Below are 23,184 nucleotides of genomic sequence, written 5' to 3'. Positions count from 1 at the left end.
ATGGTGAGTGCAATTATTTCTTCTTGCAGTGTGATCGCATGCATTCAATTTTTTTCCCATTAATGAATCATTCATTCCAATAATATCTGTGGGTTTTTATGCCGCCGCCTTAGTCCTTGCGTTCTCTCCGCAGAGCCGGGCTCCATGGGAGCAACCCGGTTGCTCGGAGGAGCTTTTTCCGGCACCGAGGACTTCCCGGACCATGCTATGGTCTCCGCCAAGCCCTGCCCCAGCAGGACCTCCTCCATCAGCTCCCCGACCGACAACATGAAGCCATCCTTCACCAAGAAAATCAAGTTCCGGTCTGTCCTGGAGGGGGAGCCGCTTGTATTCAAGTGTAAACTTCTGGCTTGCCCTCCACCCACTATTCTCTGGTTTCATAACAATAGGTCTGTACCCAAAGCATGCAGGCGTAGGATCTGGACAGAGAGCGCAATGCACGTACACACAAGCAGCTTGCTTATCGATAGCGTCGGGGAAAAGGATTCTGGCAGTTACAAGGTCATGGCAATAAACTCGGAAGGTTCTGCCGAGTCCACGGCCTCTCTTCTGGTCTCGCTGAGGGAAGAGCACTCGGCCAACTGCCTAGGCTTTGTCCGTCGCTCCGCGGAAGTCCGCAAGAGTGTAGCCGATGTGGCTGAGCAGAGGAAGGGCCGGAAGATTAGAGTGGACCTCAGATATGTAGGATCTCCATTTGACAAGATGTCCAAGGTCCGCCAGCGGCAAACTCGGTCCAAGAGCGCTCTGGTGCGTACCGTTTTCTTTCACTCAACTTCTTATTTGCATGAGAAAGAGTCTCTCAAGGAGTCTAAGGGTTTGGAGACGGCCTCAGAACGCGCCCCGTCCCCACAGCCCATGTTTAGTCGGTCCGATCGCCTTCACGACAGATTGAGTGACATCTACTGTGACCGGCGGACCGGAACTCGCTTCAGTGATAAGTTTAGCGACCGATGCAGTGACCGCTACAGCGAAAGGTTTAGTGACACCGAGAGTCTTCACAATGAGGTTAGAACTAAACTCAGCACGCTGCAAAAAGCTGTCCGCCAGAGAAAGAGGCTTTCTATCTCCACCATGTCTTCCTCCGAAATTGACTGCGAGTCGGTAGCCAGTGATTTGAGCTATCCGGATTACGCGGAGCGAGTCAGGGTGAACGTTGAGCATTTTAAGCGAGCGTTTGACTTGGGCGAAGTTCTGGTTGAGTGTCGAGGCTCGGAGGTGAGCCAGGAGACCTCTCGGGCTCATGTGAGACATTCATTTGAGCCTCAGTCTCGAAGCAAAGCCATGAGCATCATGAGAGGTGAGCTGGTTGATGTGGTGGTGCCACAAGGTCAGAGCCGGACAGAATTGTGTGCTGATGAAGATGAACAAAACAAATCTGGAGATTTTGATCACATTCAGGCAGAAATGAGTGAGCTTCAAATCAGGGTCAGCAACTTCAAAGTGGAGTGTCAGACAGAGGAGGTGGACCCGAACCTCCCTGAACCCACATACCTCCCCAAAATCCCAAGGCATGCGGAATCACCATGCCAGCCTGAACCCACATCCCGCCACGAACCCTCAAACCACTCTGACTCCACATACTATGAGGAAACCCCAGACCACCCGCAATCCCAGTACCGCCATAAAATCCCATTCCATCCTAAATCCACATGCCACTTGGACCCCCTACACCACCCTCAACCCACATACCACAAGGAATGCCCGGAGACGACGTACCTCCTTGAAAACCCATACCACCATGAACCCCCGTATCTCCCTAAAACCCCACAATTCTCCAAACCATTAGCCTCTGGGGAACCTTGCTCAATCACTGCCATCGCAGATTTGGCAGTGACTGAGCATGGCGAAGATGATTTTTCACTCTCAGAATCTCAAAACCTCAATTTGGTAGAGTCTGATATGAACCGCATCTCACCTGAAGAATGTGAACAGGTTGCAACAACAGTAGGTAACGAACCGTCCCAAAAAGTCTCATGTCAGAGTCTGGATGGTCAAGTGGTACATGAGGGAAAGGGTGTATCCCTTCAGATTAGGAAGGGCAGTTGGATGTCAGAAGCCGAATCATTTGAATCTGAATCTAGAGAGACACCATACACAGAGCCCAAAGAGCACATTTACACCCAGCAGGAAGCAAGAGAAATAACTGTTTTGGAGCCCAAAGCCATGTTGCGGAATTTACCAAAATTGGAAGACAGAGCAGTTGAAATAGAAAATGAGGAATTGTTTATGGGGCCACAGACTTTGCCCGAAGACAAAGTACAAACTCAGCCACACCTTAAAACTAAAGGGAGAGGAGAGGGAGCAAAAATAGTTGTGCCACCCAGGGACAAATATGCTGGAGAGTCACAGTATGAAAAGAGATTGAGAGCTGAGCACGTTGAGTGTGAGGAGAAACCCCTGGCCCGAAGCATTGGGAAGCAGCAGCAAGTTCAGCAAATCACAACGAAGGAAGCTTCTCAACCTGAGACTGGCCGGCCAAAGCCTGAAGAAATATTGTACACAACGTCAAAAGAGCATACTTACAGCCAGACAGATGCCAGAGTGGTACCTCCTGGAGAAACCCAAGCCCCTAGAGTACTTTCAACCCACAATGTATTGGAAATAGACGTCCGACCAGAAGACATGGAAGACAACGGACTGTTGTCGCCTCAAGTCAAAGCAGAAACGGAGCGACGCCTTAAAACTAAAGCTCGAGGGAAGGCACTAAAAAGAGTTGAGCCAGCTGAGAACAAGCGGTGCGGCGAGTCCTTGAGGGAACAGTATGTGAGGAGCCTAGACGCTGAGCGCATTGATTGTGAGGGAAAACTCCTGGCACTGCGGATCATGAAGTGGCAGCAAGGTATGGCAGAGGAGGAAACATCTCAACTGGGAGCTGGCCTGCCATTGCCAAAAGCAACACCGGATATGGAGTCAGAAGATGGAAGATTTCAATCTGAATCTGAAACTGGCATGCCAAAGCCCAGGGAGATTCCATCTATGGAGCCCGAAGAACACATTTACACCCAGGAGGAGGTAAGACAGGTCACTCCTGAAGGGACCAAAGCCATGTCCTGCCCCACCGAATCTTCCAGAGCGAAGGTTGAGGAATCCGATACTGAAACCGCAACAGTTTCAACACATAAATCACCTGAAGTCATAGCGGAGGAAACCAAAGACGAGAGACAGCAGATGTCACTTCCGGTCATTGTACACCCAGAGGCACGCCAGCAAACTAAAGTAAGAGCAGAGGCAGGGAAACGAATTGCGCCACCTGAGGTCACATGGTCTGGAGAGTCTTTGAAGGAGCAGTTTGAGAAAAGTCTGGAAGCTAAGCATCAAGAGTGTGAGGTAAATCTACAAATCAGGAATTGGCGGCAAGGTACACATATGACACGGGAGGAAACATTTCCACCTGAAACTGGCCTGCTCATGGAGCCAGAGGAGCATATTTCCAGCCAGCATGAAGAGAGAGAGGTAACTTGTCAAGGCCCCAAAACCATCCCCCCATGTTTCCGCCAATATCCTAGATTGAAGCGCAAGGGAACTGATCCGAAAGCTGCCACACCTTCAACCAATAAATCCCTCCAAGTAGAAGTCAAGGCAGAGGAAATGGAAGACACGGACCTGCTTGTGCAGCCACAGGCATATCCCGGAGTCACAGTGCAATCAGAGACACAGCCTAAAACTAAAGGCAGAGAAGAGCCAGGAAAAATGGTCGAGCCAGCCGAGGACAAATGGTCTGGAGAGTGCTTGAGGGCGCTGGATGAGAAAAACCTGGAAGTTGAACAGAGTGAGTGTCAGGCAAAACACCTGGCTCCACAAATCAGGAAGTGGCCGCAAAGCATAACGCAGGAGGAACCCTCTCAACCTGCAACCGTACCGTCTAAGCCCGAGGAAATACCCTACATGGAATCGGGAGGACCAGTTTACATTGACAATAAGAGCGACCCATATCTAGCAAAGCTAAATCAGCCTGCGATGGAGCGAACACAAAAGTCCACTGAAGCAGAAACTCCTCCCGCACTGAAACCCAGAGGGAAAAGGCAGCCAAGGGGACTGGAAACGCTATCTGTACTGCATGGACAAATGAAATTGCCCTCCAAGGCCGAAGATGTAGAGGAAAAGGTTTTGTTTGCGAAAACAAGTAAGGAGCAAGAACTTCAGCTGTCAATGGAAAATATCTCCGAGCTGAAGAAGTGTGAGCAGTTTGTAAGTGAAGAGGAAGCCCTGGCCCAGCGCATCATGAAATGGCAGCAAGATGTTCTGATGAAACAAGAAGAGGTCAATAAGCTGGACCGTGAGCGGACACATGCCCATCCCCCTATTCAGCCAGAGAGGAGCACCGAGGAAGAAAGAGGAGTGAACAGAATGATCGCCCGAGAACCTCTTCGGCCACATGAGACGGTCCCCGGAAAGAAAACCTCCTTTGGAAGAACGTCGGAGGAGAGGTTCATGAGTCATTCGGACCCCAATCCACAGGGTGAGGGTGGGCCGTGTTCGCCTGCTGGCGTGTTGGCGACCGAGGGCCATGAGGTCAGACTGCAGAGGGACAATGAGTACTTAGTCAGTGAAGAAGCGGCTCAGGCCCAGCATCTCCTTCGACGGCCACCGGATGTGGTCAAACCAGGGGGAGTAGCTGACCTGGAGTCTGACTGGGCTTTTGGTTTACCGGCTAAATCCTTACCTGATGACGTCTCTCTTCCACATATGGAGGCTCCAACGAGACCTTCACCCATTTCTGGACAAAATGAAGTGCATCTGACTGCGGATGGAGCCGAAGCCCGCGTGACCCATTTAATTCTTCACCACGTTGATTATAAGCCATCTACACCATCAGATCCTCAGCATCCACTTGTACCAAAGCAGGTGGCATCCATGACTGAGACAAAAGAAGATGCTGGTGATGTTTCACCGTTTCAGAGATATTCACCCTCACCACCTCCCGTTGTCTTTCCAGTAAGCTGGAGACTTTGCTCCCCATTGCCGGGTACTCATGAAGAGTCATTAGTTGGCAGACATTCCCCATCACACTGTCCTCAGAGAATTGAGTCTGAACACATGCTGACGAAGGAAGAGTATCCTTCGTCAGCATCCAGGAACCAGGAGGAGAGGAGCCTGGGAACATTTGTGGAAAACAGCCAGGAGAAACCACACGCCGATCTGGTGGCTGTGGCAAAACAAGTCGGCAAGAAGTTCTCAACAGTCAAAGATGAAAGCCATCAGGCATTGTCGGAGCACAGGACTGTAGCAAAGATCAAGATGAGAAGCCACGAGCAGGACATTTCCGTGGGTGCTAACCCAACTCCAGCATCCGTGATGCCCCAGGAACCAAGTGCTGAGGGTTGTTATCCGATGTTTGTAAAAGAAATCTCCTCACTTCAAGTTGGAGTCGGCGAGATGTCAGAGTTGAGCTGCCAGTTTCGAGGTGACCCTCTGCCTCAAGTCACGTGGCTCAGGGATGGACACGCATTGGCCCACAACCCCGACTATGACATCACAGTAAAGTCTGACAAGTCAACGCTGACCATGTTCTATCCAACCGCAAACCATGAAGGGATGTACGAGTGCGTCATCAGTAACAAACATGGAAAGGCAATCTGCTGTGCCAATGTGGAGCTCTCAGAAAAAAAGATTCTCTCACAGGAGGCATTTGCAGGGGAATTTGTGAGGGGAGAGGAACCTCACGACAGTCAAGGAGAAGCTTGCAGTGAAACAATCAGCCAGCAGTACCTCAGTACCTCAGATGCGGATCATTCACCTCCTGTGGACATCAGAATTGACGCTTCCACCCCTGACCCCGCAAGGATGGAGGAGTGCGGTGAAGGTCGACCTCAGGACTGCCCCGAGCTGATTTTAGACAGGCGAATCAGTCAGACTGGCAAGCACAAATTGACTTCCTGCTTCGATGCTCTTGCTCAAAGTCCTCGTGTGGTCAAAGCGTTGGAGAGCCTCAACTGCCCAGAGGGTCAGACGGCCATGTTGGAATGTGTTGTCACGGCTGAACCTTCCCCACCGGAGGTCACATGGTTTTGCAACGATATTCTTCTCGAAACAACGGCAGGAAAATACAGGGCAGAAGTTGATGGTCGGGTACACAAGCTTTACGTCAGTTCTTTTACTCGGACTGACGTCGGTGTGTACAAATGTGTCGTAAAAAATAAGGTGGGGGAGGTGTGGTGCACCTGTGATGTGTTCTGTCAAGATGTAAAGCTTGTTGGCTTCATCGAAGACAAAGGTGGCATGGAGACAAAGAAGAAACACCCTGCGCCCCAGGTGCCATCGAAATCCACATCGGGTGGATGCAGGGAGCCCCCACTCATCTCTGGATGTGGGCTGCAACAGTCAGCTGCTGTGATAAAAGTGTGTCAGATTAAACAAGCCTTTGAGTCAAACTCGGCTCCTACTTCATTTCAGAAGCAGCGAGAGGAACTACTTTCCCCTGTGGAGTTCATACCTGCAGTGACCAGTCCTCGTGATGAAATACAGGGGCACCCAGTCACACCTGACCATGGCAGTGTCCCTACTGATCCTTTGGTGGTAACCCACTTGCCATGCCTATCCCTAACTGTTTCTTCAGCCACCTCGATGGAGAAAGTCTTCGAAACCAGTCTGGTAGCCACAAACATTGAGGAGGTAGCTATCAAACAATTTGTGGAGGGAGAACGCGAGTCTTTGGAGCTTGACTGGCCAACACCCCAAAAATCAGCTCACGTTCCACAACCCCTGACAGAAGGCCAAGTAAGGGTGGTGGGCGAGGAGAAAAAGGCGCACAGCTTCGATAAAATTGGCGGCTTAGCTCCATACCAGTCTGATAAAGTTTCATTCAAGACCCTAGCTCCAACCGACCAAGCAGAGAACTCTCCAAGATTGCCTGAATCACCAAAGTCTGAAAAACCAAGTGAAGCCTTGAAGTCTGAAGGTGTTCCAGAAGTGCAGGGTTATGTCATCGAGGAGAAGTCCACTGATGTTGTGAGAGACCCGATGCAAGAGGTTAAGACAGGTAGCAGCGGGCAGTTGGAGGTGGAGAGCGTTTCTCTCCCTGAGCCATCATTGGATAGCGGTGTGTTTTTCAGTGGGCCGGCTTCCCAGGTCAGTCTGATGCCGGCAGTGCAATTAACTGCTGCCGATGCAGTCGTGACAGAGAAAGGTCCCGATGAACTTGATGTTGTGGAAAATCTGGAATCACTCGTTGTGCAACCAAATGTCGGGGGTCCCGAACATGTCACATCCAAGAGCCATTGTTCTAGAGCCTCTGAGGGTGGACAAGCAGGGGGAGCTGCATTTGGCATCATGGAGGAAGAGGAGGTGACTTTTGGTGCAGTGTTTGACTATTACAACCCTCCGACAGACTGGGGACGGCCACTCTCCCCCGAGTCTGAGATGTCGATAGAGATCGGCAGCACAGTTAGTGAGGAGGTAGGAGAGGTTGCTGAGAGCTTCTACACACCGCGCTCATCCACAGAAGTCTCTCAGCCGACTTTCCATACACCCAAGTCTCCGAGTTCCTTCCATACCTTCAGTTCTCCCAATTCCTTCCATACCCCTAATTCTCCCAATTCCTTCCATACTCCTAGTTCTGATACAGCAGGTGGTTTTGAGACCCCTCCAGAGTTTCCATGCTCCCCCACACAAACGAGACCCATGTCAGACTCCAGGGACAGGTTTTTCTCACCCGTCCAGTTCTTCGCGTCTCCTGTGGATAAGGGCATGGCAAGTGTACCAGCGGAGGTAAATGTAGATGAGCCGCGGTTGCTTTCCGGGAGGAGCGTCTCTTTTGGTCCCGCCTCCCATCAGGAGAGGGTGCACGGAATCCCACCTGCCTTCCTTAAACCTCTCACTAAGAAAAGCGTCTTTGAAAATGACTCTCTGACCTTTCTTGCTGAGGTATTTGGCCTCCCATCGCCTGAGGTGAAATGGTTCTGCAACAAAAGCCGGCTGTTGGCTGACGAGCGGATCCTTATGGAGCGCGACGGAGACAGCATCTCTCTCACGATTCGCCCTGTCACCAAAGCTGACCAGGGTGAATACATCTGCCACGCCGTCAATGATGTTGGCGAGGCCCGAAGCGTTGCCTTCGTGGTCGTGGTGTCGCAGGAAGCGAGGCTCACGCGCGCCCCGCCCGCAGTTACCCATCAGCATGTGATGGAGTTTGATGTGGAGAAGGATGACTCTTCTCGCTCACCTTCTCCCCAGGAGATCTTGTTGGAGGTGGAACTGGATGAAAGTCAGGTGAAGGAATTTGAGAAACGGGTGAAGATCATCACCATTCCAGAGTACACAGCCGATAGCAAGAGCATGATTGTATCCCTGGATGTCATTCCAAGTATTTACGAGGAGGGCACCGTGGGCTTTGTAACCCAGGAGCACGAAAATCTGAAAATAGCTTTTGAGGTGACTGAAATGCCGCCACGGTTTATCAATCCCATCTGTGACGTGCAAAGCTCACAGGGTTCCACCGCCATGTTTGAATGTTCGCTGATGGGAATTCCGTCTCCCGTCGTGTCCTGGTTCAAAGGGGACAAAAAAATTCCTCACAACGACAGACGGTACCTGCACTCATCCGATGGTGACAACCATTTCCTGAAGATCTGTAACGTTGCAGCGCAGGACGGCGGCATGTACACTTGCAGCGCTGTCAATGTTGTCGGCGAAACACTGTGCAGAGCCTCGCTGGTGCTGCTCAGCACCAAGGAATACTCTGGACTGACCAGAGGCAGGGAGTTGACAGCCGTGTCTCTTGGCAGCGCCATAGTCCAGCCACAGAAGTTTGACCTGCTTGTCGGAAACTCGGCGGCGGACGGCGGACAGATGTCAGAGATTGAACTTGAGTTTGAGTTTCAGCGGGAGGCCGATGAGTCTCAGCGTGCTGTCCGGCTGGTGGCCAATGCGGATGGGGAGATAAGCGAAGACCGGTACATGAGCATCAACTTTGACGTGTTTGCCGAGTCCGCCAAAGAGGACAAGGTGGATTTCAAGGGAAAGTCCACCGACTTGTGTAGCTTTGAGTTCCAGGTGACCGAGATGGCCCCGAGGTGTGTCATTCCCCTGACGGATGTGACTGCCTCTGTTGGTGCGCCGGTCATCCTGCAATGTCTGGTTAGTGGGAAGCCAAAGCCCACAGCTGAGTGGTACAAAGATGGGGAGCGCATAACCGACAGCAGGCACATCATTCAGGAAAAAAACGCAGGCCACTTTAACCTTCTCATTACCAACGCCAGCCAGGGCGACGCTGGCGAATACCGATGTTTGATCCAGAACGCAGCCGGATGGATCGAAACTTCAGCGCTGCTGAGGGTCTTTTAGAGAAATGCGTCTGTGCAGATTCTCTGTGCGATAGGTTGAAGCAAAGCAGTTGGACTCTTGGTTGTTGAAGACGTTTTACCTCGAAACCGGAAGGGGTCTTCCTCTGTTTAATAAGGCTCTTTGCAGTTTGACATAGATGGACTCTTTCACACTCTTTGAAAGCAGCGGTCCTCTCTGTCCATAACTTTCGAATTCCTTTCAGGACAACAATATCCAAATTATGCCACCACTTACTGTTTTCTTAAACCAGTGGTTCTCCTTTATTTTCTGTGATGCCAACCACCCCAGGAATAAGAAAATATCGTGCCCCACCCCATCTCCCCCTCAACTCTCCTCCATGACCATAAAGGATACCACTTGACTAGAAAAATGTTACAAGTACAGCTCTGCATATCGTTGTATCTTTAACATGAAAGAAAACGAAAAAAGAATCAAAGATTCCAATTGAGAAGTGGCCACTAATGAATCATTTGACGAGACGTCCGTTCACCAGCCACACTTGGCAACAACAACCGCCCTCACATGACCACACCCACCAGACGCCTCAACAGGGGAGACTCTCAAGCGCGTTCAGTGAAATAGCGATGAACTCGCTCGGATTAAAGTTGAAACGTTTTGGACAACCCGCAATAGTCCATTCGGTATGGTTGAACTTGAGCGGATATCCAGAATAACATAATAATAATAATAACAATAGTTAGAAGCTTTACACACATCAGGAGTTCTTCAAGTCGCCTGCTTACGTCTCTTTAGTTTTGGGCTGTTAAGGTAAGTTAGTTTAGGACTCTCACCCAATAATTTGTCATTCTTGTCGTCGTGTTGAGGATTTAAAAAAAAGAAGCTGCTTGAGATTTGCTGGAAGGCCAAAGTCATTGAAAACAGGAGAGAAAGTGGACTGGAAAAGTCACTTGTCTTCTCAAAACACAAACACGACCCGTTCCTTGCATTTTATTGGGTTGTGGTTCTAAAACAGTTCATGAAAAATGCTTTCTTTTTTTGTTCCCCGGTGACGGACCATTGTTGACTCGTAGATGTATGTGAGATGCTTGCGTGGTTTGTCGTCCGGCCCCCCGCGATGCTTCTCAAAAGGTCACAGAGTGCTTATGGATTTGTAAATATGCCCTCATCATTTTGGTTTTGTGAACACAACAGAGATCTTTGACATGTACAAATGTGTTGTTTGTCTTAGAGTTTATACAATAAAAGTTGAACCGCAATCAGTCTTTTTTTTTTCCTGTGGTCTCACAGAAAAGCACGCAACTTGTCAAATGTATGAATGTCATGCGTTTATGACCGAAGCACGTGATGAGAGAGAACCTGCTGATTCTTGCGGCCCACGTTACGGCCAGTATGCAACGCGCTTTGGGCTAATCGGGCCGATTTGGAACCCTAATTCACCACTTCCAATGAAAGTCAGCAATGGCCCTCAGAGGTCTCCACAGATAATACTGAGTGAGGGATTATATGTGAGCCGTGATAATAATAATAATACATTTATAATAATAATAATACTACATTTCATTTGCAAGCGCCTTTCACAACACTCAAGAACACTTTACAACCAAGAGCAATAAGGCCTTTGTCTTGGGGGAAAGTCGCCAATGCTTATGTGATTTGGATGTTAATGAAGCTAGAACCAGTCAGGCAGGTTGATGAAGCTCATGCTACCACCGGCACCCTTATCACTTACGCCTAAGACGACACCTTCTACTGCTACCACCACCACCACCACCACCATTACAACCCACCATTTTTCCTTCTCCAAAATCCGGATACTCTGACTTATCTCAAGAAAATATCTCAAGAATTTTTTGTGCTATTGGTTGTCAGTGAAAACATAACTGTAGCACTGTGTAATGAGATTTTTGTTTTGCTAGTCTCCCTCCTCTTATACAAAGAAGATGAGAAATAAAAGAACTAAGACTGCCAAAGAAAGGTAAACACTGATGGAAAAGGGTACAAGTAGTCCTATTTTGTCAGTTTGGGGACAGGGCCTTGACAAATATCTTAGTCTTCAACTTAAATCTACCCCATGGAAAGAACGGCGTGACAATATTTCTCTTGTGGCAGGATGCATTTTGTCCTCTTTCTGTGTGGCTGAGATGACTATTTTTCTTATCGGTCGATGTTTTCCGACAGAACGTACTCGCACCACCGTCACCACCATGGAGGAGCAAGAGGAGACCTACTACACCGGTGTCGAGTTGCCTCACAAAACAAAAACACTTGAACTCATGCCAGAGCCCAAACGTTACTCTTCCGCCATCGAGAAGAAAAAGGAAAAGCCGGTGTTTCTCACCCAGCTCTCGTCAGTGGCAGTGATCGCAGGAGAGAGCGCTACCTTTAGTGTCAAAGTGTCTGGCATCCCAAAGCCCACCGTTCAGTGGTCTCGCGATGGGAAAACAATCAAGAGTTCTTCCGTGTATAAGCTTGTTGAGGAGAAGGAAGAGTTTACCTTAATTATCAATCAAGTCACATCGGAGCACCAAGGCGAGTATTCTTGCACCGCCTCCAACAGGTTTGGCCAGACCACGTGCTCCACGTACCTGGAGGTGAAAAAGGAAGACCTTAGCCAGGCAGAGAAATGGGTCGAGAAAATGTTTCAGTACACGGGCAAACCTCCCACCTTCTTAACGCAGATCCAACCCGTGAGCTGCTCAGCAGGGACAGAGGTTCGTTTTCATTACCAAGTTGTTGGGGATCCGGTCCCCAAAGTCCAGTGGTTCAAAGGTACGGTTGAGATCCAGTCTAGTCCCAAGCGTGCCGTTACCGCTAATCCAGAAGGGTCTGGCTTTATTACCGTCAAGGATGTCACACAGGAAGACAGTGGCATGTACACATGTAAAGCTTCTAACCAGTTTGGGGAGGCATCTAGTGGAGCGGAGCTGGTTGTGCTCCGGGAATCTCGTTCTGTGTCTCACAAACAGCAGGTTGAGGTCCAGAAAAAAAGTTATAAAGTTTCCAAGACAGAACAGGCGACGGAGTCTCGCCTCTACCAGGTCAGCCTCCCAGGCCAGGATGTGGTCAGCTCGGATCAGATGGTGTATACAATCGGGACTGAAGACCGGCAGGTTATTCCCAGCGAGCAAGTGGGCTCCCTCACGGAGCTGGATATCTCTGCCGCCACCATTCACCGCGAGAAGTTGACCCATCAGGCAGCGGTGCTTCAGTGTCTCGAGGTAGAGGAGAGAGTTTCCGAGGTGTCCACCCGCCCGGCCCAAGTTTCAGCTGTTCCTCAAAAGCAGCTTCACATGGCCGCTTTCACATCATCTATTGAGGAGAGTCAGGGCCTCACAGAGCAGCACTGTGACCGCATTCAGAGCCCCGAGGTGATTGAGCTCCAGGCAAGTAGGGAGGAGAGGTCGCATGTGATGTCGGCTGTCGCCGAGGAGCTTACCCCTCTTTCGACCACCAGCACCAAGCCGCTGGCTGACAGAAAGGCCGCGTCGGTCAAGCCGAGATCGGAGCCCAGGCATCTAGTTAGCGGGCATCAGGTGGAATCACAGATGGCGGTTATGAAAGAACAGTCCCAAGAGCTTTCTGGGGCACAGGAAGAGAAAGGTTACAAGGTGAAAGAGGGGGTTAAAATCCTGTACTCCGCCCAATCTGCAGAGAAGTATGCTCTTCCAGAGGGTCACACCGCCGAGCTAGCGACAGCCGACTCTGCAGTTAAGAGTTCTGTCAAGCAAGAGCAACATCGCCTAGTTCTGGCCTCAGTAAGTGAATCCAAACACACTCTGGCCAAGGAAACGGACTTCCCCGTGCAGACACCAGCAGAGGAGACAGCCCTCCTTTGTAAGGACCGCGTGATGAAAGTCAGTCTATCTGCGGAGGAAAAGTACCCGCTCTGGGCCGAGTCCTCCCAGCAATTACCGTCTCTGGACAGCGCCAGATCCATTCAGTCCCAGTTAGAAGGGGAGCAGCTGTTACACTTGCAGGTTATCACCGATCAAAACCTGCTCCCCTCTGAAACGAGTTTCACTTGCCAGAAACCCAACGCAGAGCAGGCTGGGACCAGGAAAAGTCCTACTGTGTTGCACTCAGTCAGCCAGGATGAGCAGAGGACAGTGGTTTGTGAGGGCACATCTGCGTTTGAGACCAGGATGAGTACTGTTGCTGTTCAGCCGAGTAAAGAGTCCCCCTCCCTGCTTCATCTCCAGTCAAGCCAGACTGTTGATGTGCTTCCCAAAGAAGATATTCTTGTGACTGAGAAGCCCGAACACCAGGCAGCTATGCAGAAAGCCGAAAAGGTTCGTAGTCACGCAGCTATCTCTGAGGAGAAACTCCAGCTGACTGCAGATCAGCACTCAGAGCTAGATTTGTCTGTGACTGGAGTTCAGTCTCAACTTCGAACTGAGCCCAGGCCTCAGAACATTCTCCAGCTGTCTTTTGAGCCCATTCAACTGCCCAAGGAGATGCCAGTCACTTCTGACGCTAAGCATCAGCGAGCGCTGGTGCAGAAGGAGGATCGTTGGAATGTGATGCACCTCACCAGCGTAGCGGAGAGTCAGGCGGTTGAGGCGGGACATACGGAGAGCCTGGTGGCTGTGGACCAAGTCACCTGCGAGACCGCCGTAGAGCCAAAGGTCCCAGCAGAGCCTGTCCAGGTTGAGGAGAAGGAGATATGCACTGAGAGCAGTGAAATCCTCCAAGCGGCAGAGCAGGACTTTGCAGTCCAGATCCAGGAAGGCCAGTCGGTTAGGCAGTCGATAATGATGGATGAGAAGCAAGTCCTAACGGGCGAGCTCCTCTCTCGAGAGATTATCAAACCCGAGTCCGCTAGAGTCACAGCGGCGAAGCAGGCCCAGCTGTCTCTGCTTGCGTCAGAGTCCAAAGACAACACAACTCTTCCCAAAGAGATGATGTTTGTGCTTCAGATGCCAAAAGCATCCAGTGTCAGCATACGTCGTCAGCTCAGGAATGCTCTTCAGTCTGCGGTAGCCAGTGAGCAACACGTGTTGCTGGCCGATGTCGTCGGAGGGCTCCAGGCGGCCGAAGTACAGGAAGTCAAAGTTCAGAGAGAGCCCAGGCACACACTGTTTACGTACCTGATCACATCAACAGACACACCTTTGGAAATCACACTGGCTTTCCAGGGTGAATATCCTCGCACAGCTGACCTCAGAAGTGAGCTTCAGGCAGCTTTCCATTCCATGGTACACCAGGAGGCTCATGTTCTGACTTTAGATCAGCCCGGGACCATGCAGTTAGACAAGCCTCAGAGGGCGCAGGTCTCTTCGGCGCGCTCGAAGCAAGTCAGTTCCTCCATTGTGCAGACGGTGAGTGTGGCAGAGAGTTCGGTGGACTTTACTGCCGTTGAGTCTCAAGCAGCAACCCTCAGGAATGAGTCCAAAATGGCGCTGGAGTGTGCCTCAGCTCAACAGCAGGTTGTAGTCCAGGAATCCATTGAAGCGAGGGGGGCCCAGTCCTTTTCATCGCAGGTCCAAGTTTCCACCGAGGCCCATGTGGCTTTTGAGCAGTCGGCGGTGATGTCCAGACAGGAGGTGAAGTCTGCAGTAAAGAGCCAACGCAAAGCCGAAGGGACCGCGGTGCTTACTGCCACACTGCCTCCCTCCTCAGCTCCCTCCGAACAGGCTCAGGGAGTTAGCATCGTGGAGGATAGGATGGAGCAGGTTTTGAAAGAGGAGATTTCAGTCTCTAGCCCAGGACCGAGAGAGCGTCCCCTGATAGTTGCCAGTCTGCAAGATGTAACGGTTGAGGGCGTTAGCATTGTGCAGGATAGGATGGAGCAGGTTTTCAAAGAGGAGATTTCAGTCTCTAGCCCAGGACCGAAAGAGCGTCCCCTGATAGTTGCCAGTCTGGAAGATGTAACGGTTGAGGAGGATGCGGCCGTAACGCTGAGAGCTAGCATCAAATATGTCGCCCAGGTCAAGTGGTTCCTCAATGGGCAACTGCTGCAATCTGGCAATGAGTTCAAGTGTTTCACGGAGCTCGACACGCACTCGCTAGTTATCAGAAAAGTTGTCAAGGAGAAACACGAAGGAGAATATGTTTGTGAGGCTGAGAATGAAGCTGGCCGAGCAACAACATCTTCCAGACTCACAGTGGTCTCAAGAGGTTTGACTTCAAGAAAAATCCATGTTCCATTTTTTCATCCCTTGCCATTTCATCCATTTCCTTTGTCGTTTCATTCCGTGAGAGTCTCTCATAATTCACGCACATGTGTTTCATTTGTCTTTCAAATGTTCCCATTTCACTCAACTCACCTCATCTCGTATTTTGCACTTAACTGTCTGAAGATCAGAAGCAGCAATCACTGGCTGCCTGGTGCTGACTTTCAGGCCACCTTCATGGTCTGTCCTGGCCCATTCTCCACGTGTCTGCACGCTTTCAAGACTTCAACCTCCTATTTTTCCATCGGTAGCCTGAACCCAAGCCCAAGGAAAACCACCTGAAATCCGGTCTCACAATTCCAGGGCATGTGTTCTTGCTATCCGTTTTCTTTTCAGAGAATGAAATAACATCCACCATCTGTCTCCCTTCTGTCTGTCTGTGTTCTCCATGAAATTTATCCAGCCATGATTTCACTGACATTCATCTTCTTCTTTGTCCATGTGCGCCTCAGTGCCACCCATCTTTAAGCAGAGAATCGCCCCTCTGGAGATAAACGTCGGCAGCCGTGCCATATTTGAGTGCGAGATCGAGGAGGCCCCCAGCGTGACCTTCAAGTGGTACAAGTCCGGTGTGGAGATCAAGCAAAGCGAGAAGTACCGCATCATCACCCGGGACGATGGATCTTGCCTGGAAGTCTTGAACCCTGTCAAAGCCGACAGCGGAGACTTCAGCTGCAAGGCCACCAACCAGCACGGCGCTGCCAGTTGCAGCGCCTCTCTGGCAGTCACTGGTAAGTCTTCCTATTGTGTGTGATTTTTTTTCTTTTTTTTGGGGGGTGGGGAGAAGGGCAACCTTGGACCTATAAATGTAGTCAAGACAGAAATGGCCTCTTACAGTGGTGAGCTGCCAGGTCTGGTTTTCGTGCTTCTGCTTTCTAAGATATTTTCTGCCTGCTTTCCATAGAAATGTACCCGCCGATTTTTGTATCAGAACCAGAGCCCGTGACAGCTTATGTGGGAAAAACGGCCGTGTTCCAGTGCTCGCTCACTGGCTCGGCACCCATAGAGGTGGTCTGGCACAAAGACAACATCGCCATTTCACCCTCAGACCACTATGCTATGAGGTGCGACAAGAACAAGTACTCCCTGCAAATCTCCAATCTTGAGCCCGGCCATCAGGGAGTGTACCTATGCAAGGCGTCCAACAGCGTTGGCGCCGCTACTTTTAGCACAGAACTCCAAGTCGTCAACAAGCCCAAATTCGTGAAGAGCTTTGAGCCAGTGTCCGCTGCCATTCACGAGATGCTGAGGCTGGAGTGCCAGGTGAATGAGGACACTGGTGTGACGGTCATCTGGACCCGGGATGGTAAAAAGGTCCACCAGAGCCTGGAGTGTAAGCAGTCCTTTGATGACAAGGTGGCGGTTCTCGAAATTGCCAAGTCCAAAGTGAAGGACTCTGGCACGTATGTGTGCACCGCCTCCAACGAGGCCGGGAGCTCCTCCTGCGAGGCTCTGGTGACAGTTCAAGGTAAGACTTGACTGACTTGTTAGCCAACGCTCCCACTTTGCATTGCTTCTTCTCCCTGAACAAATGTTTTGAAAACAACCACTGCCCGCAGAGCCTCCTCACTTTGTCAAGAAAATGGATCCGAGTGTCACGTGGAAGCAAGGGATAGCTGCTCGCTTGCATTGCACCATGAAAGGTTCTCCAGAGCTCCACATCCACTGGTTCTGGAATGAGCGAGAGCTGAGCCCTGGAGACAAACACAAAATGTCTTTCACAAATGGCACAGCCACTTTGGAGATCAGCAACGTCCTCGTCACTGACAGCGGCCGCTACACCTGTGAGGTGTCAAATAATGCCGGCAGCGAGAGCTGCAGTGCGGCCGTGGCCGTCAAAGGTTTGTCTGAGGCATCGCCTTCGTCGCCATTTCTTTTGCGGTTGCATCTGCTTGGACCTATTCAGTGAGACCCCATTGATCACCGGGGAGATGTTCCAGACCTGTCACCATTAGAGGCCGTCCATGCTGTTTATTTTTCGTTCCCTGTTTCCCCGTTCCCTGCTGACTGCAACAAATTTTCAAAGCAAACAAAATGATTCGGTCTGGTGACCCCGTCATCCTAAAATGACAAATTAGCATCAATGTTAACCCATCGGCCTTAAAACAAATGCACGCACAGAACAGCAACACATACAAAGAGATCTCAGAGCAATATAGTCTGGGGCGTGTATTATGTCTGTCACATGGCAGCTGCAACTGTTGTAATCGTGTTGGGGGTCATGAGTTGGGACTTCTTGCTGTTCATGCTGCATCTCCTCCGGTCGAGCTCGGTGCTGCCTGGGTGCATGTTGTGGCGCAAAGTGGCACCGCAGCGAAGCTGTGCAACTCAAAATTGCCACTTGCCCGTATACTGTAAAACAAACAAACAAACAACCCCCAAAAATAAATGAATAAAATTAAAAGGATCCATGATATAGTGGCGGTGTGGATGATGACCTGCAATGCAGAGGGGGAACATTGTACTTATGCTCTCGACTTGTTCTGATAACAGAGCCGCCATCCATTAAGAAAGAGCTGCAGATGGTGGAGGCGGTGAAGGGCGCCAGCGCTGGGCTGGAGTGTGAAGTCGCAGGAAGTGCTCCCTTTGAGGTCACTTGGTCCAAAAATAAGAGGACCATCCGTGGTGACCACAAATACAAGGTCATCTGCCAAGAGCCCGTGTTGAGGCTGGAGATCCAGTCATTTGAAAGTGCAGATATGGGAGAATATCAGTGTGTCGTTTCCAACGCTGTGGGCAAAGTCACCACCAAGGGCTTAGCCAAACTTAAAGGTTGGTAAAACAATTACGTCTGTTGACCTTCACTCTCTGGCCTCTCGCTTAGCTCCTGGTGGCTTTGATCTTTCTGTAGAGCCACCGACCTTCACAAAGAGGGTCGAAAGTGTGACGGCGGTGCTGGGAAATGCATTGAAGCTTCAGGGAACCGTCAAGGGGTCAGCCCCCATTGCGGTCAAGTGGATGAAAGACTCTGAAATAATGAGAAATGACGATCCAAACATCATCATGTCGTTTGAGAACAATGTAGCGAGCTTGTCCATCGCAGTCGTGTCCAGCAGCCACGCTGGCAAATACCTGTGCCATGCCGAGAACGAAGCCGGGCAACAGAAATGTGAAGCTGCTCTGACAGTCCACGGTTAGATGACATCCGCCGCACGGTCTCCTTTGTTCTTCTTGTCTTCTCAATTGAAAGTGCTGAACGTCTCTCCTCATGTGCCAATCTTATCTCAGAACCCGCCAGAATTGTAGAACCAGCAGAGTCCATCAGCGTGACGGCAGGTGATTCGGCCACGCTGGAGTGCACCGTTTCCGGAAGCCCAGACCTTAAAGTCAAATGGTTCAGAGATGGCAAAGAGATGATCAGTGGGCGTAAATATAAGATGAGCCAGAAGGACAATGTTGTCTCCTTGAAGATTCTCAAAGCAGAAAAGGGGGACACGTCAGTGTACAAGATGGAGCTCACCAACAAAGTTGGGAAAGACCAGTGCACGTGCTCTGTGACAGTTCTAGGTTTGCTTTGCCGTAACCTCTTCAGTGTGATTGTGTGTGAGGGACTTTGATGGAGAGCGGTCAGTTTTTCGTTCTTCTTACGACCACTAACACCCACAATACCTTCTCCTCGACATGCAGACCGCATAATGCCACCAGCCTTCACCAAGGTCCTAAAACGGGTCGACGGTAACATTGGCAGCGACGTCTCACTGGAGTGTAAGGTGTCCGGGTCCCAGCCCATCGCCGTCACTTGGTTCAAAGATGAACGGGAAATTGAGTCCGGAGCCAGATTCCAGCTAGACTTCAAGGAGAGCTCTGCCACACTCGGCATCGGCCAGCTGGAGAAATCCGACTCTGGCGTTTATAAATGCAGAGCCACCAACTCGGCCGGCATGAAAGAAACCAGCGGCATACTTTACGTCAAAGGTGTGATTGTGTCTTGTGCTGCCCTGTTATTGGTTCAATGCGAATGTAAAGTGCATGTTTCCGTCTCGCTTGTGGCCTCCAGAGCCGCCGGTGTTCACAGCAACACTCGACGACCAGGATGTTGTACCTGGAACGACAGTTTGCCTTCAGACTGCTTTCACTGGAACCCCTCCTCTGTCTGTGAAGTGGTTCAGAGAAGACAGGGAAATGAGCAGTGGAGGCTCTTGTTTCATCAAGAAAGAAGCCTCCATGAGCACTCTGGAGCTTTCCTCCGTTAAGCCCGGCGACTCTGCTAAATATACGTGCCAGGTGTCCAATGACGCCGGCAAGGTGGACTGCACCGCAGTCCTCTTTGTAAAAGGTGCCCGCCGTCGTACGCGCGAACATCCCTGTTTCACCCTAGCCTGAGTCCTAATCCCCGTTCACCTCTTCTCTCAGAACCTCCTGCCTTTGTGATGAAGCCCGAGGCCACCAGGCTGGTGGTCAGCGGCAACCCAGTCAAGTTGCAGTGCAAAGTGACGGGCAGTCCTGTCATAGGTTTCAGGTGGCTGAAGGATGGCATGGAGATCAGCCACGGTCCTAAATACACAGTGACCTCAGTGGATTTGGTGGCCTCTCTGGAGATAGTCAAGTGCGCTGTTGAGGACAGCGGAGACTACGTGTGCATCGCTGCCAGCGAGGCTGGCAGCGACTCTTGCGGTAGCACGGTCACGGTCAAAGGTTCGTCCTCTTTGCGATAGCACTTTACCCGCCGTTCCGGACAGACTTTTATGGTGTTGAGGTGCTCTGATGACGCAGGAGTAAGCCAACGCCAGTTCTGGTGGTGTGCTTTGCGCAGTTCGATTGAACATGTTGGCTGCTCCGTTGTGTTCCTCTCTAGAGCCCCCGGTGTTCGCTCGCTTCTTGGAGCCCAAAGATGTGGTGAAGGGTTCTGAAATGATTCTGGAGGCCCAAGTCTCTGGTTCGGCTCCATTCACTGTGTCCTTTTACAAAAACACAAAGCTGGTGAGAAACGACAAGAGACACAGGATCACTGTGGAGCAGGACCTAGTGGCCCTTCAGGTGCTGGCTTTGGAGGTTGGAGACGTGGGCTTGTACCAGTGTGCGGTGGAGAACGAAGTGGGAAAGGCCACTTGTGAATGTCAAGTCACTCTAAAGGGTCAGTTCAGATGATCTCGCGTCGACTTTGTGCATAGGATCAAAACTTTTACTGCCCCTGTCATGCAAGCTACCTATCAGACACTCTTTTGAATATCTTTGCTTATTCTGCTTTGACACTCCATTGTCATTTTACTTGAGAATTTTACTTTTTTTTTTTTTAATGATCTAACACGAGGCATGATGATTAATTCTGTTGTAGAACCTCCTACGTTTTTGCAAAAGCTGGAGAATGTCAGTGGCTTAGTTGGCAGCCAAGTGTCCTTGCAGTGCACCCTGAAGGGCTCGGAGCCCATAACCGTCACCTGGCTCAAAGACAACTATGAGCTGAAAGAGGCCGAAAATGTTCAGATTCGGTATGAGCACCAGACTGCCGTGCTGCAGATCACCGAGCTTCACAGCAAGCATGGCGGCAAATTCTCATGTCACGCCCAGAATCAGGCGGGGAGTCAGACCTGCTCTGCCGTTCTGACCGTGAAAGGTCAGTAGTCCTCCACATCCAAACTGTTGCCTGAACCTCAAGCAGTCAATGCACCTCCAACCAGGTTTGCCAGACCACATCCAGCATTGGCAAACTCATTTAGTTTATCATTTACTCATTTAGACTTTGAAAACCATTTATATGTATAGTTACCTCCTCATGTTATTATTTGTGATATACTCACTCGCCCCAGCATTTGATTGTCTCTAGAGGTGTCTCAGAAAAGTTCCAGGACTGGTGTCAGAGAGGATTTCTTTTCAACACAAATGGAGTTTTCCCCTCCAACGTGGCTCAACGTAGGCGATGTGGCAGAGCAACTTGTCATTGCTTCAGTAGGATATACTCATGACGCACCAGGTCACAATGACCACCCTACAGCTCCTCGCTCAAAAGGCGCCATCTGATCATTTGCCTCTTTGCCAAGCTCATGTGGGTCATCAAGGTTTTGAAAACGGGGAAGACATCCAAGACAGCTGTGACCATTCCTCCCTGCAGTGCATGTGGGCATAAGTGGGTTAGATTCCAGGGGATTGACTTCAACGAGGACAATGGGAAGTTTCAAGTTTGTCGTTTGGATTTCAAATCAGTCCTGGAACTTTTTAGGTGCAACACATGTAAATTTGAAATGATGGAAAACTGTGCCACGCAAGTATCTATAAATATTGGTCAACGTGTCGAGAAGGTCCCTGGTGCAATATCACGTACGAACCTGTAGACTGAAGTGAATCAGCTAGTTAGCCAGCGAGGATCAGAGTCAAGTTCTAAGTTGTGTTTGTGTTATGTGGACCCCTACAGTCTGTTCGTGCCTAGTTCCTAACGAGTTAACTCATTGGAAGGCCTCTGCGTGGAGGGTAGTTCAAAAACTGACTCCGGCGTCTCTTGGTGGCAGCGCGGTCACAAGAGCTCTTCATCTGCTCCGATGTTGTAGCGTATATGAGTCTGTGGAAACTTTGCTGACTTATTGTTCTTCACGTTTTAGAACCGGCTAAGGTCACAGAGGAGGCAAAGTCCATCAGTGTCACTCAGGGGGATCTGGCTACCTTGGCGGCCAGGTTCTCGGGCACCAAGCCACTGAAGGTGCGCTGGCTGAAGGCCGGCAATGAGCTGGTCTCCGGCCAGAGATACAAAGTACAAAGCACAGACTCCAGCTCTGTGCTAAAAATCAATAAAACAGACAAAAGTGATGACGGCGACTACACCTTGGAGGTCTCCAACGATGTCGGTTGGAGTTCTTGCAAGGCGACACTCACCATTTTGGGTCCGTTGACAACATGTGTGCGAGATCTCTTATCACGGGGTTCGGCCTGGATGCGCGCCATATTCCTAACCTCTTTGTTTTCTCCACATCAGATCAAATCATTGCGCCGGCATTCACGAGGAAGCTGGAGCAAAGCGAAGGTATCAAAGGCTCCTTTGCACATCTAGAGTGTGTGGTGTCGGGCTCCCTGCCCCTCAGCATCCAGTGGTACAAAAACGAAAACCAGATCCAGACGGACGACAAACACAAGTGCACCTTCTTTGAGAATGTGGCTTTCCTGGAAATCTCCAATCTGAATAGCAAAGATAGCGGAAGCTATGCCTGCATCGCGAAGAACAAGGCGGGAAGCGCCCAGTGCTCTGGCACCTTGTTTGTCAAAGGTTTGAGTCTCTTTTGCCTGGGACAGTTTTAGAACCACCCCGAGCCGGTTTACAATTATGGATTCTCTACTTTTCCAGAGCCTCCCTGCATTATCGAACCACCAGAATCTATCAATGTTCTGCCCGGCTCAAAGGTCCATTTCAGTGCTTTGGTCTCGGGCACGCCACCACTGACCATAAAATGGTTTCAGAACCAGAAAGAGATCTTGTCCAGCGCCGACTGCCTGGTGACAAAGGACAATGCATCGACTTCTTTGGAGCTCTTCTTTGTTAAGACTTCAGACTCCGGTGACTATGTCTGTGAGGTTTACAACGATGTGGGCTCCATCTCCTGCCAGGCCACCCTCTTTGTCAAAGGTTTCTCTACTTCCTCTTCCGTCCGTCGGTTCACACATTGTGTCAGCCATTTAAATAAAAAAGAAGCAGCCGAAGTTCTCAAATATTGACAACAGAGTACCCACCAGGACCACGACTGCTGCTGTGGCTCCTCGAATTGTTTTATGTTTCAAATGCATAGGTGAACCGATTGTTCACAAGACTTAACAGTCTTAGCTGATAGACCAAACTTCACAAACG

At 50.4% G+C, this 23,184-nt stretch overlaps 2 protein-coding genes across 2 annotated transcripts in view; both read left to right on the top strand.

Moving 5' to 3' along the window:
* The window catches only part of ttn.2 (titin, tandem duplicate 2), a 180,506-nt gene that overhangs the window by 22,069 nt on the left and 135,253 nt on the right, over nt 1-23,184 (top strand). Inside the window, exons 41-55 of the mRNA XM_086123473.1 lie at nt 11,422-15,360; nt 15,869-16,147; nt 16,321-16,884; nt 16,976-17,257; nt 17,910-18,188; nt 18,268-18,549; nt 18,645-18,923; nt 19,044-19,331; nt 19,414-19,692; nt 19,770-20,051; nt 20,212-20,490; nt 20,692-20,970; nt 21,950-22,228; nt 22,321-22,608; nt 22,687-22,965. Coding sequence (XP_085979599.1) covers nt 11,422-15,360; nt 15,869-16,147; nt 16,321-16,884; nt 16,976-17,257; nt 17,910-18,188; nt 18,268-18,549; nt 18,645-18,923; nt 19,044-19,331; nt 19,414-19,692; nt 19,770-20,051; nt 20,212-20,490; nt 20,692-20,970; nt 21,950-22,228; nt 22,321-22,608; nt 22,687-22,965 — 8,157 coding nt within the window. The remainder of the gene's footprint in view (nt 1-11,421; nt 15,361-15,868; nt 16,148-16,320; nt 16,885-16,975; nt 17,258-17,909; nt 18,189-18,267; nt 18,550-18,644; nt 18,924-19,043; nt 19,332-19,413; nt 19,693-19,769; nt 20,052-20,211; nt 20,491-20,691; nt 20,971-21,949; nt 22,229-22,320; nt 22,609-22,686; nt 22,966-23,184) is intronic.
* On the top strand, nt 138-10,480 carry LOC147198704 (uncharacterized). Its single transcript, XM_086123471.1, has one exon. The coding sequence runs from the start codon at nt 145-147 to the stop codon at nt 9,280-9,282; it is 9,138 nt and encodes a 3,045-aa protein (XP_085979597.1). The 5' UTR covers nt 138-144; the 3' UTR covers nt 9,283-10,480.

The sequence above is a fragment of the Hippocampus guttulatus genome, chromosome 11 (genome assembly GCF_054856545.1).
Source record: "Hippocampus guttulatus isolate MCC_2025c chromosome 11, RoL_Hgut_1.0, whole genome shotgun sequence".
NCBI lineage: Eukaryota > Metazoa > Chordata > Actinopteri > Syngnathiformes > Syngnathidae > Hippocampus > Hippocampus guttulatus.
The sequence above is the reverse complement of the archived record's forward strand: the minus strand, read 5'-3'. Positions and strand labels throughout refer to the sequence as shown.

Excerpts from the sequence above, each read along its gene's own strand:
- LOC147198704 (XM_086123471.1), top strand. The coding sequence starts at position 145 with ATGGGAGCAACCCGGTTGCTCGGAGGAGCTTTTTCCGGCACCGAGGAC.